General features: G+C 38.7%; 2 protein-coding genes and 1 pseudogene across 2 annotated transcripts; 1 reads left to right on the top strand and 2 right to left on the bottom strand.

The window, feature by feature from the left end:
- The first annotated feature begins 1,063 nt into the window (after positions 1 to 1,063).
- Positions 1,064 to 11,137, top strand: LOC126605017 (uncharacterized). The gene is made up of 6 exons (XM_050272367.1): positions 1,064 to 1,417; positions 1,498 to 1,595; positions 2,146 to 2,963; positions 10,024 to 10,153; positions 10,414 to 10,772; positions 10,855 to 11,137. The coding sequence occupies exons 1-6, from the start codon at positions 1,117 to 1,119 to the stop codon at positions 10,976 to 10,978; spliced, it is 1,830 nt and encodes a 609-aa protein (XP_050128324.1). The 5' UTR covers positions 1,064 to 1,116; the 3' UTR covers positions 10,979 to 11,137.
- Positions 11,138 to 11,258: 121 nt separating this feature from the next.
- On the bottom strand, positions 11,259 to 13,226 carry LOC126605018 (putative UDP-rhamnose:rhamnosyltransferase 1). Its single transcript, XM_050272368.1, is given in 2 exon segments — positions 11,259 to 12,669; positions 12,672 to 13,226. Coding segments are annotated over 2 exon segments (1,422 nt in total). The 5' UTR covers positions 12,784 to 13,226; the 3' UTR covers positions 11,259 to 11,359.
- A 3,808-nt stretch (positions 13,227 to 17,034) lies between these two features.
- LOC126602908 (uncharacterized) lies at positions 17,035 to 20,983 on the bottom strand (annotated as a pseudogene).
- Between the last annotated feature and the right edge of the window lie 216 nt (positions 20,984 to 21,199).

The raw sequence follows: 21,199 nt of genomic DNA, 5'->3' as shown, positions 1-21,199 counted from the left end.
TGGGTGTAGTGGATGGGTGTAGTGGGTGAGTGTTTGGTAATGAGTGGATGTAATGGGTGTAGTGGATGGATGTTTGGTAATGAGTGGATGTAATGGGTGTAGTGGGTGGATGTTTGGTAATGAGTGGATGTAATGGGTGTAGTGGATGGATGTTTGGAGTTGTAGGTCAACACACTTGCACACACACATGCTGATTTCTAGCCTTCAAATCTTCAAAAACGTCCATCCTCATGTCTTCATGCTTGCACTATCCAATCTTGGCCCAAAAATGCTCTAAAATGCTCCAAATAGCACTTTGTTGCTAACTTTGTTATTTGAACCTACAAACACACGAAAATAGCTTAAAATACATAATTGACTAAGAAATAACAACATAAATGCACAAGAACAAGCTAACTAAGTCGCATAAATATGCTCCTATCAAGGATCCTCATTCTCTATCTTTAATCCTCACTTTTAGGACCACTGTTTCCTAAAGTTACTCTTCCTGCTTTTCATCTTGACGTGCTGGAACAAGTTGCTCTATAAGTTTTGTTCCTTAATGCATGAGTAAATTGTAGCTATGATCATTTAACTTTAACTCAATTAGGGCAATGGTCCCTTAACTAAAAATCCATTACCATTGGTCCCTCAACTCATCAAAACGTGCAGTTGTGGTCCCTCAACTAAAAATTCATTACCATTGATCTCTCAACTTTAATTCAACTGGAGAAATGATCCCTTAATTTTAACTCAATTGTAGCAATGGTCCTTCCAACATAACTCGTTTTGACAAAAAAATTTACTTAGTTGACAACAATGATCATAATTACACACTTTGATGATTTGAGGGACCCTAATTATATAAATGGTTATTCTAACATAACTTATTTTGACAAAATTTTGACGAAATTGATGAAAATAACTATAGCTACACATTTTGATAAGTTGATGGACCAATGGTAATGGATGTTTAGTTGAGGGACCACTGCTCCAATTTGATTAACGTTGATGGACCATTGTTACAATTTACTCTGAATGCATTTACCTTATCAAAAATAAAAATAAAAAATAAAAAATTCTCGAATCACCACCACCGCATCCAAGTTGTCCCTCCCTCTCCCTCCTTTCCCCCAAATGGCTCTACTCGGGGACGACGGTCGTGGTTATGAGCTAGCCTGCAAACTCGAATCCTGCAAAGTCTGGCGCACATGGCTTGGCGATTCCACCTACGCCCACTTCGCCCCCTTCCTCAAATCCCCTTCAACCTGGGAAGCTTTCATGGACTCCAAATCTAAGGCTCCCCTCCATCTCCAACTCCGCGCTCGAGCTCTTCTTTTCGACAAGGCCTGCGTTTCCCTCTTCCTCCGCCCCAATTCCAACTCCTCTTCCTCCTCCTCTTCTTCTTCAATCGCCGTTTCCAAGCTCAATCCCATTTGTGAGTTTCTTAGTTGCTCATTGCTTTCGTTTCGGCTTAATTTCATTGCTTCTGATCGATGCCACTGTTTTTGGTTGCAGATTTGCAACTCCACCCTGACGACGTCTACTTCACTCTGGAGAATTCGTCTCAGGATGGGGTTCAAGTTCAACAACGTGACGCTTTGGTGCCGTCCAAGGTATGATTTTCGAGCTTTCGTCGATTGTGCCATGAATGTGATATGTTTGGTAAATTGGAATTAGTAAATGGATTAGGTATGTTTATGCCTTTTTTGTAGTTTCGTTATAATTCTACATTATGTGAAGTATATGTATGGAATCCTTTAATGAAAATGCGGAATTAACTCTCATTGTTATACTTACAAATTCCACGTTTTTTTCATATGTTTCAAATACTTGGCTACTGAGATTTCAATGGAAATGGGTGTATAAACCAAAAAAGTCGTCAGATTTCATCTCGCAGAATTCCTATGGCTGCATTGCTGGTTATCTCCTCTTTGTTTAGCAAAATGCGCCAATTCAGTTGGCGAAGTTTATTTAGTGCTGGACCCAAAACAATATGAACTCTTGAATCTAACATTCTAGTCCAACCTAGTGATGTCATTTATAAATTGAGCTGCACTGATGCATTTGTGTCAAAAGAAATTTTGGAGGAAAATGAGCAAAAAAAGTTAGAAGTTGAACCGTGGAGAGTTCTTATATAACTATAGTTTATTACTGTGTTTGCAGACTCAATCTAAAGCCGCTTTTGGTGCTGGATCAAGATATGGAGAATCTGAAATTGATAACATACCATTGAGATTCAAAAATGACGAGCTGTCTGAGACATGGTATAATCAGTTTCTTGAGAGATATAGAATGAGCAAACCGTCTAGGTTGTCATCAGGGGAGCGAGAATCAGAGAAACGTACTCCAGAGGAGATGTCTGCTTACCTAAAACTTCTTGAGAGGCATAAGAAAAGATGCGTAGCTTTCAAAGAAGATCCGTATATGGGATTTGGAAATCCGATCCAAGATGCATCACACATGAATCCAAATTCCCTTTTAGATGGTAGTAACTCAGTTGATAGTGAAACATCTTTTTTCCCAGAAACAATGTTTACGTTCAACTGTGTTCCCGATAGTGCACTTCCACCTTTGAATAGAGTGGATGACAACCAAAAAATGGAATGTTTTGGAGTTCTTGATACATTGCCTCAGATAATGACTAGGAGTCCCGTTATGCTTGAGAGGCTTGGCATCAGGCCTGAATACCTCAGCATGGAACAAGGAGGAATCATACACCGCAGAAAAAATGCTTTTGGAGGGAACAAAAAATGTCTTAGTCAAGAGCAAGCAACACAGTTATCTCAAAAGGTAGTAGCTAGGATGATGATAAGTATCGGGTTTGAAGGTACTACAGAAGTTCCAATTGATGTTTTCTCCAAGTTACTAAGCTGCCATATCCAGAAATTGGGTGGCAGCTTGAAACTTCTTGCTGATAGTTACAGAAAGCAGTGCTCAGCGCTTGAACTACTAAAGATGTTCCTTCAAACTGTGGGATATGGGTGAGTTTACGGATCTAAGGTTATACTTTTCTCTTTATTGTTGAGTATCTAATTGTAGTTTCTTATAAATTACTGTCGCATTGTTGGTTCATTTGTTAATATTTTAATTATGATCTTTTACTTAAGCGGGTATGAATTTTCATGGGTTAGAAAAAAGAGGAAAATGATTGATCAAAATAGTTTGATGTTATGTTTCTATGGTATTTTATGCACTCGTGATGTTGGGTAGAGACCTACTAGTTGTAATTTTCATGAATATACTTCTACATTGTAGGCTCTGGATTAATGAATAAATGAACTGCTTCCAGGGTGTTTATTACCGTTGTAAGAGTATTCTCTTTGAAAAATTTGCTGCAGACACTCATCTTAACAAATAATCTCATAATGGAAGATGCCCCGTAAACGTTAATGTGATAGTATCTTTTAAGCACAAGGGAATGAGCAATAGAAGGGCATATTATGACCACAACAACAACAACAACAAAGCATTTTCCCACTAAGTGGGGTCGGCTATATGAATCCTAAAATGTCATTGCGCTCGGTTTTGTGTTATGTCCTTCGTTAGATCCAAGTACTCTAAGTCTTTTCTTGGGGTCTCTTCCAAAGTTTTCCTAGGTCTTCCTCTACCCCTTCGGCCCTGAACCTCTGTCTCGTGGTCACATCTTCGAACCGGAGCGTCAGTAGGCATTCTTTGCACATGTCCAAACCACCGTAACCGATTTTCTCTCATCTTTCCTTTAATTTCGGCTACTCCTACTTTACCTCGGATATCCTCATTCCTAATCTTATCTTTTCTCGTGTGCCCACACATCCAACGAAGCATCCTCATCTCCACTACACCTACGTGTTGATGCTTCACTGCCTAACATTCTATGCCATACAGCATTGCCGGCCTTATTGCCGTCCTATAAAATTTTTCCTTGAGCTTTAGTGGCCTACGACGGTTACACAACACGCTGGATGCACTCTTCCACTTCATCCATCCAGCTTGTATTCTATGGGTGAGATTTCCATCAAATTCTCCGTTCTTTTGCAAGATAGATCCTAGGTAGCGAAAACGGTCGCTCTTTGGTATTTCCTGATCTCCGATCATCACCCCTAACTCATTTTGGCCTCCGTTTGCACTGAACTTGCACTCCATATATTCTGTCTTTGATCGGCTTAGGCGAAGACCTTTAGATTCCAACACTTCTCTCTAAAGGTTAAGCTTCGTGTTTACCCCTTCCTACGTTTCATCTATTAACACTATATCGTTTGCGAAAAGCATACACCAAAGAATATCATCTTAAATATTAAGTTTGTGATCTTCGCTAGATTGTTCCGGTCATTAGTGTGGATAAGTATGTAAATGGATAGAGACAGGAAGCAAACACAAGATGTACGTGGTTCACCCAGATTGGCTATGTCCACGGAGTAAAGGAGTTCTCATTAATTGTGAAGGGTTTACACAGTATATAGGTTCAAGCTCTCCTTTAGTGAGTACAAGTGAATGATTTAGTACAAATGACATTAGGAAATATTGTGGAAGAATGACCTCGTAATCACGAAACTTTTAAGTACCGAAGTGTAGTATCGTCTTCACTTGCCTTATCTGTCTCATAGGTAGATGTGGCATCTTCTTTGGAAGTACTCTTCCTCCCTCCAGGGGTGGTATCTTTAACTGGTGGAGATGCACAAGGTAATGTATCAATTTCACTTGACGCTTACTTGTAGTTTCAGGCTTGGTCAAGCACGATACAAACCATGTAGTAGGAGTCCCCCAAGTCGTCGAGCTAGGGGATCTGCTGAAAGAGGTGACAGACAAGGTAAGCAATCAGAGTTCCAAGCAATCAGTCCCAGATCAGAAGTTTGATTTCGAGTTCCGGCTGATTGTTATCCTTCTCCTTATCTTGCAGGTAGCATGAAGGATAAAGAGAAGAAAAGGAGAAAATGTGATATGAGATACTTTTGCTTTTGAAGAAGTAACTTTCCACAGGCTTATTCTTGAACTGGGCTGGAGGGTTTTCTTGTTTCCGCCAGAGTATAAGGCCGACTGAAGAATTTGAGGGTCAAAACAAGTCCATCAAATCTAGAGTACGTTCGACCCTGCTGATATGGGATACTTTTGCTGTTGACAAAGTAGTGAATGTATCGGCACGTGTTCTGTTGCGCTTGTCTCCACATGCTTCCTTGTATCATTCTCACTTGCCCTATTTGTTCCTCAGACAGATGTGGTATCTTCTTGGGAAGCATAAGATGTTGAAGATGAGTACTCGAGAGCAATGGGGTTCCAGGCAATCAGTTCCGGACTGGAAGCTTGATTCCAAGTGCTGACTGATTGCTCTCTTTCTCCTTGTCTTGCAGGTAAGAACAAGGTCAAAGGAAAAGACAGGGAAAAAGCATGATATGGGATACTCTTGCTTTTAACCCTGATGATATGAGATATTCTTGCTTTGGTGTAGCTTGTTTGCAGAGGTATTCTCGGGGGGAAAGAAAGCTGAGTATTTCGAGAGGCTTCGTTGGGAGTGCCCTATCAGATATGAGGAAGGGTTGAGCATTTTTGCAGGTCTGCCTGTCCGTTGAGGATGGAGGTCGACATATATAGGAGTCTCTCTAACAAGAAGGAGTAATACTATTCTTTTACCCTGCTTGGTCATAGCACGATAGTGGGAGCTGCCAGCTTCATGTGTTTTAACTCTGTCAGAGCACTTTGAAAAAGTGGTCTGTGGTATCTGGAAAGCTGATGTTACGTGTGAAGACTACAGACAAGCTTTATCCAAGGAAAACTGGCTCTCGAAGTTGAGAAAGCGGTGTGAGGATTACAGACAAGCTTTATCTAAGGGGCTCTCGAAGTTGAGAAAACGGTGCCTCTTCGGTTTTCGAACAAGCAATCCTGTTGAGGATCTGTCTCTCGAGATTCGGAGAACGGTGCCTCTTCGATTTTTGAGAAAGCAATCCTGCTAGGAGTCTGGCTCTCGAGATTCGGAGAGCGGTGTCTCGTCGCTTTTTGAGAAAGTAATCATGTTGAGAGTCTGGCTTTCGAGATTCGGAGGACGGTGCCTCTTCGATCTTGAAGCAAGCAATCTTGTTGGGAGTGTTTTCTCGAATATGAGTAAAGGTTAAGCCTGTTTGCTAGTCTACCTTGCCACAGAGCACAGAGGTTGACCCACAGGGACTTTCCAATTATCCAGCAGTGGTCCTGTTCCTTTACCCTTGTGGGTAATAATATGGTAGCTAGACCTTCAAAATTTATGTATCTAAACTTTGTTAGTGTTGTTTCTTTGCTATTCTTTTACCCTTCTTGGTCATAGCGATGTAATGGGAGTTGCAAGCTTCACGTGTCTAAACTTTGTCACAGATTTTTGGCAAAGTTATCTGTGGTACCCGTGAGCTGATGTTGCGTGTGGAAAGTGAATGATTGAACAGTAACATTCACGTGCTTTCTACTTCACTAGAAATCTTCAACAGAATGCCCGTAATTTCCGCAAAGTTGAGTGTGCATGTGATAGGTGCTGACAAGGCTGAAAAAGCAGGTGCCTCTTCGATTTCTGAGATCGGCCCTCGTGGTCTCTGAGCAGCCCAGCTTTTGAGAAAGCAAGCGCCTCTTCGATTTCTGCGATCGACCTTCGTGGTCTTTGACCAGCCCAGCTTTTGAGAAAGCAAACGCCTCTTCGATTCCTGAGATCGGCCCTCGTGGTCTCTGAGCAGCCCAGCTTTTGAGAAAGCAAACGCCTTTTCGATTTCTGAGCAGGCGCCTCTTCGATTTCTGCAGCTCCATCGAGTGCAGATTTTTATAGAGGCTGGTATTAAGTTTCAAAGCACACTTGAATCTCCACCAGTAAAAGCTCCCTTCTTGCATTTCTAAGATCTTGATTTGTCCGACCTCTTTTCTCTTCAACACCTTTGAAAATGTCTGACCCTTCCGACCGTCGTTTTGACTTGAACCTTGTTGAAGAGGCAGCCACGCCTTCTCCAGACAACATATGGCGCCCATCCTTCTTATCCCCTACTGGTCCTCTTACCGTTGGGGATTTCGTGATGAAGAATGATATGACCGCTGCGGTGGTGGCCAGGAACATTCTCACTCCCAAAGATAACAGACTACTTTCCAAACGGTCTGATGAGTTGGCTGTTAAGGATTCTCTGACTCTCAGTGTTCAGTGTGCAGGTTCTGTGTCTAATATGGCCCAACGCCTATTTGCTCGAACCCGCCAAGTTGAATCATTGACGGCTGAAGTGATAAGTCTCAAACAGGAGATTAGAGGGCTCAAGCATGAGAATAAACAGTTGCACCGGCTCGCACATGACTATGCTACAAACATGAAGAGGAAGCTTGACCAGATGAAGGAATCTGATGGTCAGATTTTACATGATCATCAGAGGTTTGTGGGTTTGTTCCAAAGGCATTTATTGCCTTCGTCTTCTGGGGCTGTACCACGTAATGAAGCTCCAAATGATCAACCTCCGATGCCTCCTCCTTCTAGGGTGTTGTCCAGTACTGAGGCTCCGAATGATCCCCCTCCGATGCCTTCTTTTTCTGGGGCTCTGCCGACTGCTGAGACTTCTTCTAAGAAACCTTTGTGAAGGCTCCCTCTTGTTTTTTTATTTTGACTCGTGTATATGTACATATTTGTAACTTCTTAGAGATATCAATAAATAAGCTTTGTTTCATTTCAACGTATTGTGTTAAATACACCAAAGCCTTCTTCACTAAGTTCTTTGAATTTTTCTTTTGTTGAAACTTGTATGTTGAAGCTTTGTGAGTGGAGCATGTAGGTTGAGTTAGTGTTCCTTTAATTTCCCGAGTGGGGAAAACTTCTCGATTGGAGACTTGAAAAATCCAAATCACTGAGTCGGGTCGGCTATATGAATCTTAGAACGCCATTGTGCTCGATCCTTTGTCATGTCCTCTGTTAGATCCAAGTACTCTAAGTCTTTTCTTAGAGTCTCTTCTAAAGTTTTCCTAGGTCTTCCTCTACCCCTTTGGCCTTGAACCTCTGTCATGTAGTCGCATCTTCTAACCAGAGCGTCAGTAGGCCTTCTTTGCACATATCTAAACCACCGTAACCGATTTTCTCTCAGTTTTCCTTCAATTTCGACTACTCCTACTTTACCTCGGATATCCTCATTCCTAATCTTATCCTTTCTCGTGTGCCCACACATCCAACAAAGCATCCTCATCTCCGCTACACCCATTTTGTGTACGTGTTGATGCTTCACCGCCCAACATTCTGTGCCATACAGCATCGCTGGCCTTATTGCCGTCCTATAAAATTTTCCCTTAAGCTTCAGTGGCATACGACGATCACACAACACGCCGGATGCACTCTTCCACTTCATCCATCCAGCTTGTATTCTATGGTTGAGATCTCCATCTAATTCTCCGTTTTTTGCAAGATAGATCCTAGGTAGCGAAAACGGTCGTTCTTTGGTATTTCCTGATCTCCGATCCTCACCCCTAACTCATTTTGGCCTCCATTTGCACTGAACTTGCACTTCATATATTCTGTCTTTGATTGGCTTAGGCGAAGACCTTTAGATTCCAACACTTCTCTCCAAAGGTTAAGCTTCGCATTTACCCCTTCCTGAGTTTCATCTATCAACACTATATCGTCTGCGAAAAGCATACACCAAGGAATATCATCTTGAATATGTCCTGTTAACTCATCCATTATCAACGCAAAATGGTAAGGACTTAAGGATGAGCCTTGATGTAATCCTACAGTTATGGGGAAGCTTTCGGTTTGTCCTTCATGAGTTCTTACGGCAGTCTTTGCTCCTTCATACATATCCTTTATAGCTTGGATATATGCTACTCGTACTCCTTTCTTCTCTAAAATCCTCCAAAGAATGCCTCTTGGGACCCTATCATACGTTTTTTCCAAATCTATAAAAACCATGTGTAAATCCTTTTTCCCATCTCTATATCTTTCCATCAATCTTCGTAAGAGATAGATTGCCTCCATGGTTGAGCGCCCTGGCATGAACCCGAATTGGTTGTCCGAAACCCGTGTCTCTTGCCTCAATCTATGCTCAATGACTCTTTCCCAGAGCTTCATTGTATGACTCATTAGCTTAATACCCCTATAGTTCATGCAATTTTGTACGTCGCCCTTATTCTTGTAAATAGGCACCAAGGTGCTCCTTCGCCACTCGTTTGACATCTTCTTCGTTTTCAAAATCCTATTGAAAAGGTCAGTGAGCCATGCTATACCTGTCTCTCCCAAGGCTTTCCACACTTCAATCGGTATATCGTCTGGGCCCACTGTTTTTCTATGCTTCATCTTCTTCAAAGCTACAACCACTTCTTCCTTCCTGATTCGACGATAAAATGAGTAGTTTCTACACTCTTCTGAGTTACTCAACTCCCCTAAAGGAGTACTCCTTTCATGTCCTTCATTGAAAAGATTATGAAAATAACCTATCCATCTGTCTTTGACCGCGTTCTCTGTAGCAAGAACCTTTCCATCCTCATCCTTGATGCACCTCACTTGGTTTAGGTCCCTTGTCTTCTTTTCCCTTGCTCTAGCTAGTTTATAGATATCCAACTCTCCTTCTTTGATATCTAGTCGCTTATACATATCGTCATAAGCCGCTAACTTAGCTTCTCTCACAGCTTTCTTCGCCTCTTGCTTCGCTCTTCTATACCTTTCACCATTTTCATCGGTCCTATCCTTGTATAAGCATGACCCACATCTTGTTGATTTACATCAATCACTCATCATTCCTCCCTTTTTGAAATGGTAGTTTTCCTCAATCTATATATCCATCTAACAAAAATATCACCAGCAGTTAGAGATGGCAAATCAATTCATTGATTGCTAACAGTTAACCATTAAGACCCATGGTTTGATTTTCTCATTACACCATCATTACCAATATCAATCTCAACATCATATTACGGTGAAATCAAGTCATAACGGTTACTCATTAACAACTCAATGGATTGACGTTAGGTTTGGACTTTCAGTTTAAACTCCACTTCCATTATCAACATTGTTGTGTTTGTGCAAGTTAGTCACATCTAGTAATTCAATTTTCTAGTGTATCCATTACTTACTTTTTTTGTTTCTTCCACAAGTAATTTTGGCTCTCTAGTGGAGCAAGTCAAAGACGGCTCCAGGAATTTTCAGCAAACTCAGCAGCAAATTCACGGAATCCAGTCTCAGTTGCAGCCACAGCACCAGAATCTCATTCGACTACCCCAACAAGTATTGATAATTTCAATTGTTTCCTTAATAAATTTACATTTTGATCCTGATACTTGTAAATAATTTATTTATGGATGGTTAATGGGTTATTTGTGGGGGTGCTGTACGTACCCCCTCAGTTTCCCATATAGCTTCTTAAATTTATGGAGTTGTAGGGGCATTTTAGTTTCCAAAAGCTGATCTATTTTCAGGAAAAAAAAAAAGTTGATCTCTACATAGTATGACATCATTAACAATGGTATATTTTATTACATTGTTAGGTGAACCAACAGATGTCTCGACAAATGCATCCGCAGATGCAACAAATTGCCCATTCAAAAAATGTGCCTTTTCAGCAACGGCAGCAGTTAGAAAGAATGCGAAGATGTCAACCATCCACTCCTCGAGCAGGTATGGATACGGATAAGGAAAGACCAATGGTACAGGTCAAGATTGAAGCCCCATCAGAGTTACCCATGGATGGTAATGCCTTCAACAGTTTCAATAGCAGACATCCACAGATGCAGTTTAGGCAGCAGCAAGTTCCTCCAACGTCGAATCTTACAATGTCAAATGTCCATGCTCAGTCGGGAAATCAATTTAGACAGATGGCTTCCCAAATTCCTCAAATCCAAGCGCAGTAAGGAAAATCTGAATACAATTATTACTTACCCATACGAGTAATGCTTCACTGACGTTATGGAACTCTCTCACGTGTGCAGGAACATGAGTGTTCTGAGGGCTCCACCCGTGAAGGTTGAAGGATTCCAGGAATTGATGGGTGGAGATTCTTCATCAAAGCACGACTCGGACGAAAATAGGCTGACCTCTCCCTCAAGTAAATAACTTGCCTGCATCTTAACAGTCAGTATAAACTCCTCCCTTCTGTGCTTGCTACCTGTTCTGATCTTGTGCCTCTTACATCTGTTGTAAAACCTCATTTTGTATGCTGACCGTTGCTTGATGCATATATAGTTTGATGACACTACTGATTTTTTAGTTTCATCCACACGGCGCAATGTGCTTACTTGTATTGGTCCCCCACGTGCCACATCAACACACTAACGAAATTTCTAACGGAACTTAACAGCAGGGAAAACATTGATATGCAAGGCAAAACATGGAGGATGAAATTGATTGATTCAAAACATAAATGACCAAATTTATGATAAAAACACAATTACTTAAATAAACATCAGAAGATACAAAAGGATAATACAAAAGCATTCAAACCTTATGTACATTCTTTTCAAAATACTCAACGCATTTGTCCATGTATCTATCATGGAGGTCCTTGTCTGCAATTACAGCACTATATTCTTTGGCTCCATCCCTGTAAGCCTTCCCTTCCTCATCCACCATAACCAAATTCAGTGACTCGGCCACCTCTTTCTTCGTAAACGATCCATCTTCGTCGTTTCTTGGTACCTCAATTCCGACCTTCCTGTCCCACAACCTAGCATTCAGCCCTTGGTCATATAGAAAGGGGAACATAATAAGAGGAATTCCACGGTGTATGCCCTCTATGAGCGAACTCCAACCGCAGTGAGTCCAAAATCCCCCAACCGCGTTGTGAGCCAAGATTTGGCGCTGAGGAGCCCAAGTTCTCCAGACCAGCCCGCGACCCTTGTTTCGATCCTCGAACTCGTCCGGCAACTTCACCGAATTACCGGCTGCTGATCCATTCGGCGTCCTAAGAGCCCAAAAGAATGGCAACCCAGATAGCTCCAACCCAAGAGCCAATTCGGTGAACTCTTCTTGAGTTGGATTAATCTCGCTCCCAAGTGCAACGTACACCACAGTAGCTCTCTCTTGCTTGTCCAGCCACTCACAAACTATGGACCAACTGCAATCTTCTTTGTCTTCAGTATCTTGCACCGAGGGTGGCAACAAGCCCACTGGAATCGCGGGCTTGTGGTAAAGCTCTGGAACCAAATCGAGCCAGTCCCCCTCGATTTCTCTACAACTCCGAAAGAGGCATACTTGGGAACCTTCGACCGTTGACTTCATACGAAACCAATCGCTAATGCCGGAAACGTTATGTTCCAAAGCGTCAAACAATTTCTTGGCTTCGAAAAGCCTAAAAAATAGTTTTGAAGGGAAGGGGACCCATTCGGGCGGGACAGTAAAATGTTCGGGTAGTGTTCTAGGACTATAGCGACTTAGTACATCCGGTAGTGTTGGTCCGAAAGCACATGCGGTGTACGTGTTGAAGCCCCCAAACATTGCTCGCGAAATTCCTAGGTTGGAAGCTATTGGTGGTAACCAGTAAGGAGCAAAATCGTAAATAATCCAATCCGGAGTGTGAGTTTGTAGGAAACTAGTAATACCTTGCTCGAGTCCATCGTGTGCCAATTTGAGGTACGGAATTAAGTCATATGGCACGTCCATGGTGGCCTCGGCATTCTCCGGGAGGTTTTCGACACGGGGAAGCAGGATTTGGACCAAGTCGATCAAAGGGGTCAAGTTTGGTGGGATTTTCGGGAGGCGTTGGATGTTTCTTGGAGTGGATATGAAGGAGACTTTGTGGCTCTTTGAGCTATGTGCTTGGCGACCTCGAGAGCTGGTATTATGTGACCAAAAGCAAGCCATGGAAACAAGGCTATGTGAAGAAGCTTCTTGTTAGTAATAGGTTCTGTTAAGGAGCTCATTGTAGTAGGGCTTGAGGGTTTGAGCTCATCCGGAGGTTCACATTTGCCTCTTATAAATAAGCTAATTGTACACGCATGCTATTATAATACTCGATCGTCAATACGTTGTTGTTGTCATTTACTTTTCAGAAACTAGTCATTCTCCGGCGGCGTTCGGCAGGAGAGTTGCTAGGTTCTTTTGTCTTACTCTTTTTTTTTGTCCGATAGCCCTTAAGACCGTGGAACAAGTCATCATATTGGTTTTTAAATGTGTAAACGACAGTTATACCCATATATATACCACAAAGGGCTTGTGGCTTGTCTACTAATCGGTAATTAGGTTGAGAGGAATTAAATTGAGGAGGAATCAGAATCAGATTTCCGTTGAAGTTGTTTACTAAAACTGTCTGGAATCGAAGTAGAAAAGACATTGATCTATATAAACTGTCTACTGATTCACATGAATCGAAATGAAAACTAATGTGATTACTAAAGTACCCCTATTTTAACTAAATTTTTTTTATATGTCAATTAATTTACGTAGATTTTGTATTCTTTTATTTTTATTTTTATTATTTGAGAGAATTTCTTTTAATTTTTGTATAAAATATTTATTCTTGCTGTTAGAGAAGACTCTAGACGTATGTAGAAGCCCCTTTACACGTAGATTTGTTCAAATTTGACATAAAAGAATCAATTTTTATTTGCTTCTAACTCTTAATCATCCTACAAGTGGCATTTTACCATAGTGGTGAAAAGGTTTTGAACACTTGCATGATGGCTTGGATTCAAAAATCTAACATCTAATCTAACAAAATCAATCGTTTGACAAAAAAAAACTTTTAATCACCCTAAACCCCATTAGATAAAATTTTACTTCATTCTCTCTCTCCCCCTCACTCCCCCATTTTTTATGCAGCCGCTTTACCAAAACACTCAACAAAATTTTAACAACAAACACCCGTCCAACGGATGTTGCCCCAGTACACAGTACCCACACTTCGGAACACGTTCGTCGTTGCGGCATCATTCCAAATCACGAAGGTTGGGTGGTTTGTGCTGTGAGGGAAACAAATACGTAGGGGCAGGAATATACATGGGTATTTTGGGTAGAAAATTTTGATTCCTGATGGAGCATTCTACTCGGAATTCAAATACCACCTCTATAGAGGGAACCCAATTTCCTGATATTGGGTGGTCTCCACAGAAATTCTGATTCCCCATTTGCTAGTAAACGTCAGAATGCATTGGAAAGAGTGCAATTCTGTTTCTCTCTATTCCAATCTCGATTGGTAAACACGCCATTAGCGATTTCTTAAAAATGTAATTACACTAATAAGTTTTTGAAACAAAAAACGTGATAACCAAATGACTGATAAACTTTGCTATTTTTGTCACTTTATCGTGCTTATCTAAACTTCACTTTGTCCTGCTTCTCTAAAACTCCTCTCAAACTTCTTTAAAACTCTACTCAAATAGCAAAATGAAGAACTTCACTTTGTCTGAAACTTTACTCAAGCTTCTTTGAAACTCTACTCAAATAGCAGAATGGAAGAACGTAGTGACAACTATGGATCCTGAACACAGATGAAAAAAAAAAAAAATGTTTTTGTACAATTTTTGTTCGATTGGTAAGTTCATATTCATTGTGATAGTGTTGGATACACTATTTTTCGCAAGAACCTTGTTGAATGGTGTAGGATTCATCTTATAGGATAAATCAAAGATATTCCACCACATGGGTATTAAACCTCTTAATTATTTATGTGATAATTAGATGAAAATCAAGAGATATTTAGATTGAAATATGCTCGGGAATTTTTTGAGCATTTTAGTCATTGTATCATTTTCGTAACCACTATATAAAGAAGTTTTGGAAAGAGAGAAAGGGGAACAAAGAAACACAAGTTTTTTCATAGTTCAAATATTCTAGTTAGGTTTCTAGGATAGACCTTTAAATATTCTAATTAGGTCTCTAAGACAGTCACTTTGGCCCTAGGTCTTGGGAGGTGAAAACCAAGGGGCAACTCAACATACCAACGACCTTCAAAGTTCCAGACGTTCACGGAGGAGTCTAATGAATGGAGAACTACGAATGGCTTGATGCAACCATGAAATAAAAGAAAAGTTTCAGCGTGGTTGAATCTTTAACTGTGTTTTGGTCATGTCTCGAAGGCGAGACATGAAGATTGAATGGGTATGTGGTGACGTCACGTGCCGATCCTAAATGTATCTTCGAAATCGGAACGTGACAGTTTAACTAAAAAATAATTTGGATGTATAAAGTAAGTTGAGTGCAGAATAAATTTATATGAGTTGAAATAAATTTTTCTAAACCATGTGTTCGTGATTCCATAAACTTTATGATGGTCAATATTTGTGCGTGCCTCTTTTTTAGACTTTTTGAAGGAGTTTGTATATAGAGAGCTGCTTGAGACTTTCAATTTACTTGATCGACACCCATAAACCAACCCACCAATAGATGATACTAGCTAGTAATGCCAGCGCGTTGCTGCTGGATTACAAATTGGATGAATAATTATGTATCATTCTGTTCAAACAGTTGTCCTAATTATGAGTTTTATTAAACATGAAATAAGATAGTTTTCTTGTACAAAGTAGATGAAAGTCAAGGATTGACTTGAGTTTGGAGTTCACACAAACTGCATGAATAAAATTCTAATTTTCAACCACCCCTAATTAATTTATAATCAAGCTAAGCAAACACATAGTAAGAATAGCTTCATCCCAGTAATAACAACCTTGTAATAGTATTGCATTTATCAATTACTATGCACAAGAATTTAAAAAAATGGATAACTAAGCTGTAATTTAAGATCTTTGAAATTGCAATTTTGCAAGTCATTGAACCCAAATTAGAAATTATGCAGTCAATCTCACTACCCTCCTTAATACATATCAAAAGTTAAAAAAACAATATAGTTTCTTTGGGATTTGTAAGTGGAAGTACCTCATTGAAAACCTTTTGGAAGCACTGCAACACCTTTTGGAACGCTTGTGTGATTTTGGTCCGCAACGCATAATGTTCAAGCAGCTTAAGCATTTTCCAGCACCACAAAGCATCATATTTGCTATGATTAGTCCACAATGCTTCTTCCAGCTTTGAAATAGCAGCTGGGCCAAAAAACATAAATTGGCATTCATAAATTCAAACTCTTAAATAACTAAATGGAAGAAGTGCCAAATTTAAATTTTCAACTACCAGATGAAACATGGAGAATTCATGTCTAAAAGAATTCATCCAAAAAAAATAAAAATAAATAATTTAGGAAAATTCAAATAGGACCTTGAGTTAGCTTTCTTAATTCCAATACATTCCAAAACTGAGACAAATTGCTTTCCGCTTCCTCTCATAATACACACATGCAGTTTCTATTGTTTGATCAACTGAAGTATAGTCGGCATTTTTAGAGTTGCTTAGATTGCATGTACCTACATGATTGAAAAAACAAATGAATCACAATCAACATTCATTAACAGAATTTTTAAATCATATATCCAATCTCACAGATGGATCACAATGAAAGATTTGATGTTTGGCAGTGAAACTTAAAAACCAAAAAATGCACTTAATGTCCAAGACAAAAGAAAGGGAGGCATTAACAAAAGTAACAGAAAATTAACAATGCAAAATATTTGATACATTGAAAACTAAATGGCTGAACGGATTATATACCTTCAATAAACATTGATCGTTCTTGAAAGTGAAGAAGAACAAAACCAGACAGAGATATGAAGCATCTTATTACAGAGAGAAAATCTGTAGGATAACAAAAAGAGAATTTAAACGTAAAATGTATGTGTAAATGAAAAATCTAAAAAAGAAAAACAAGAAAGATCAAGAAAAGAGGACTTACCATAGTTTGGACGAACATTACTTCAAAACGACTACAGGTGGGAAACTATACTTAACATCATGCTGAAAAGATGTAGAAATGGCATGACAAAACATCGACAGCATAAAAAATAGAGAGCTCACAAAAGGGTTATAAAGAAAATGTTTAATTTGTACAATGCAGATACAAAAGGTTAAAAGTTGTTTATTTACATGCAAACAAAAAATATTACAGACATGTGTTCAATTTTAGCACTTGGAACCACCTTTCAAGCGCAACCAGCATTCGGATACAAAAAATTGGCAAGTGCTGGTCTATGTATAGGCAAAAAATATTACGAAGTTCAGATTAGAGAGATATTTACATCACAATCAAATAAGATAAATATTGTTTGATACAGGTTAACAAAAGACCATTAGAATTTTTGGGCATTGCGGCCAACTTCTGCTATTGCACTGTCCAATTTTGAAAAACCAACCTAGAGAAACGAAAGAAATTATAAGGGTAAGATCGTTATTAAATATACGTTGGAATAAATCTTGTCTAAAAAAAGAAAAGAAAGGCAACGTTAAAATATAATGACCTAGCTTCTTTTTGGATGAGTGGAGTTCGGGCTGGTTTGGTATTGCTGTGCTTTGAAAAAAAACTGCTGTGAGAATAAGCGGTTGTGCTGTGAGAATAAGCGGCTGTGAAATAAATCAGCAGAGTGTTTGGTAAACTTTTTTGTAAAAGTGCTTTTAGAAAAAAAAGCAGTCTGATAGTGGGTCTTTTCATTAAAGGAGCACTGTAGTTCTGTGTGCTTTGAAAAAAAGCCAGTTTTCCAAAGCTACAAATTGCAGCTTCAGCTTTTTCCTTTGATTTCAGCTTATTCTCACAGCAACTTCCAAAATAAGCCATTTTTTTTAAGTTTACCAAACACCAAAAACACTCCCAGCTTTTTTTCATATGAGCTTTTTTTAAAATCACCTCAACCCCAAACTGGGGCTTCATCTTTTCACCAATCGGGGATGACTTCTTCTTAAGCAATTTGATTGGCACTTCATCTAATTCTCTTGGATCTATGTCTTAAATTTCCTCGGCTCCACTATTTTAAATGGGTTCCCAATGTTAAATAGTATGAATATATGGAAATTTGAAATTTATAGTTGCAAAAGCTGTTACGGCACAAACCTATGTTCGTCGGCAGTAAAAAGAGCTCTCCTAATTGATTCCCTTTCCGTTTATATGATTGCTCAGTGATTTCAGCTGTTGAAGTAGAAGATGAAACAGTGGTGGAGGACATTGTGATTTCTTTTGACAAAGGATGCAGAGTTACCGGCTGCATAGTCGTATCCTCAGTCACATTGTGAATGAGCACATCGTTCGTATTAAAAGTATACCTCCTGTTGCCAAATCGTAAGTGAAAAATCTTCCTTTGTCCGATAAGCCTGAGAAACTCGTTTGGTAATAGTTGTTGGTCCACCAGTCTCTGATTCATTACCAAGTCTTTGCATGGCATGCCAAAAAGTTTCTCGCCTCATTTACCAATTATCAAAGCACTCATTTCATTTGTTTCATCTTCGAGAATGAGATTAACTTTGTACCTACATTTAGAAACTCAACCTTATGAGATTTTTTGAGAATCACAAATTGCCGCAAACTAAATATCTAAATAAGGAGAACTAAAACAGATCACACATAGGCAGTAACTTTATTGAATTATACAATGATCTTATGCAACCAAATATAACAAAAAAGAAAAAGGAAAATGAAAGAAAGGGGAAAAAGAAAGTTTTGCCACAGCAGGAAAAAAAAATTTATACGATTTAGGTTTATATGATGTTAATGAGACAAAAACACAAAGCAAAGAGAAAACAATGGTAGCAAAAATAATTTTTCAAAGAACATCATGTTTAGGAACCATTCTGGACATCCATTGCAAAAACACTTCACAATCCAAAATTTAAAATTTTTTAAAGTGTGACTGCATAAAGAATGAAACTAAATTTGTATATTCTGTACTGAATGTCATTAGCCTTCTCTTTATCTATTTGTTCCGATTGGCAAACAACAACAAACCACAGGACACCAGAAAGAGCCAATTTTTTTAATTAGGTTTGCTTTAAACATTCGATTTAACATTACTAAGGCGTTGGAATCTGGTTGGGATGTTTTTGGCAAATGAGCTGGCCACTAGTTAGATCCTTGTGCATTTATTTTACACAGTGCAAGCAAGCGCTGTACCACCAATCGAAGCGCATGTCAAAACGCTTAACAGATGCTTTGCACATAAATGTGTCATCCTGTAACACATTTTGTCACTTATTTGTAGAATGACAACACAATTAGTCTTGTTGAAAATTTTAAAATTGAATCGTCAAGTTTTAATACCTTGTGCAAGTCCGGATCTAAAAACGCTAATTCATCAATCGTAACCCTTTAGCAGTCTGCAAAATTTCATCTTCGTTTGCTTGTTTCGAAGATTCTGTATAATCAGAAAACCTGCAAGCATCAAAACATTTTATGAGTTTAACAATTACAAAAAAAAAAACACAAACCATACTCCACCAAAAAGAATTAACAGTCTTATTTTGTTTTGACAATGAGAAACACACTCACACTGACTTATATGCATTGACTTCGGGGATGTCTGGATCAATAAAAAAAAGGGACGAACCAGTGCTGTTTAAAGCGATCTTATCTACACGTTGGAATCACAGCACATAAAACATAAAGAAAATATTAATAAAGGTGGCTCATCACATTTTTTTGACAAAAACTACACAATAGAGATAATCTACAATACGTAGATACCCAACTGTTTAAAAAGTTTTCATAAAATCGTGGGACAATCAGTTGTATGATGTCGTGCATTTCAAACCAACTAAGTCATTCATAAAACAATATTTATCATTTTCTAACTGTTAATGAAAAATTGATGATCAAATCTACTTAACACACATGGTTGAATAAAAAAGAAAAAGAAGTAAGAAAGAGATCAGTAGCAATCAGTAATGACTGATATATTAAGATGCTTCTAAACTAATTGATGACAAAGAAGAAAAACATATAATGACAAATCGGAGCAAAGACAAATAATAAAATTGCAAAACAATATAACATCTAGAGAATTTAAACGAAAAAACATTTGTAGACACCAAAATAAATAAGCCAAAAATAAGTTTTTAAGAAAACAAAGTAAAGCTTCACTTTCAGACTTGTGAAAACAACAACGGGCAAAGAAAACGCATCCATTGACAAAGAAGAAAAGGCTTCTCCAATGTCCCCCCACAACGTAACCATCACTTCCTCTTTCCTGTTGACAAAGGGAACAACGAATAAACTTATCACTTTTTTTTAATGCAACAAATTAACAAATAATGAAAACAAATGTGACGAACATCCATATGAAACAAAATATAACCTTATATTCTCGATACGGACATCACACTTGTATGCAATCCTCTGATTAATTTGTTTGGATTCAAGAGGCTGTACAGTGCTTATATGTCCAATGACATCTTATTATTTAAAACATAAAGAAAGTTAAAGAGCAATTTGGAAAACAAATGCAAACACACTTGAACCCATGCATATCCACATATAGATTAACAGTACTTGTGAGGATGTCAACATTGTTCAAACGAGGGTACAGTGTGTTATAATATTGTAGAAAAAATCGATGGCAAGGGATAGGCGGTAAGACGCTTACTAATTTTCGAAACACTGTTTTCGAGCTGAACAAAATCAGGGTTTCATGCGGTACTACCTTGTATTGTGCCCTAATTTTAACGGTCCAAAAATCCATGATTTCATAACATCCACTGGCTTCAATTTTGGAGGCCATAACATCGTGATCACCATTTGATGTACAACCCTCCACCGCATGTTGCTTCACATTGCATTAATCAAATTGTTACCATAAAATAAACACAACAAATCAAAACAGTTAAATAATCTGAGGCAAGATGTAAAAAAAAAAAAAATCTATGGGGGCACAAAAATTTGAGTTAGAAAACACCACGTGTCAAACATAACCAAAGAAGCCGAAAAATTGAGAAAAAAAAATGAAGACATGAAACAGATGGTCAACACACACATTTCGCTAACCATAAGACAACTAATTTTAACCATGTGACATGTACAAAACCATCCCGACGTGAACATTATTTACTCAATTAATTGCCATTGCCTCTACTTTTGATTAAACTAATCAAACAATGATTCCTCACCGCTTTATTGACGAACACACAGTGCAGGGCAATGTACCTCTGAACAGTTCCTGGGATCATGGATTTCCAAATTCTACATATCCGAACTTTGATTTTATCTGCCTTCATGTATAGTCTTAACTGATTAACAGGAGTTGGGTGAATGTTTTCCATTTATCCTATGAAGAGGAAATTGCAGCGACACATTAGAAATTCCCACAAACCCACAGAAAGAAAAAGCAATAAAAATTATAAATGATGTGCAATCCACTCATCCATGTTGTGAAACAAAGTGACAAAGAGTTGATCACATAACCAAACCGGCTATCATGAGGCCAAAAAAAGGGGAAATTTTTCAAACAAAAGATGTTAAAAAAAAGGAAAAAAAAT

The sequence above is a fragment of the Malus sylvestris genome, chromosome 15 (genome assembly GCF_916048215.2).
Source record: "Malus sylvestris chromosome 15, drMalSylv7.2, whole genome shotgun sequence".
Lineage (NCBI taxonomy): Eukaryota > Viridiplantae > Streptophyta > Magnoliopsida > Rosales > Rosaceae > Malus > Malus sylvestris.
This window is presented reverse-complemented; position numbering and strand designations above follow the sequence as displayed.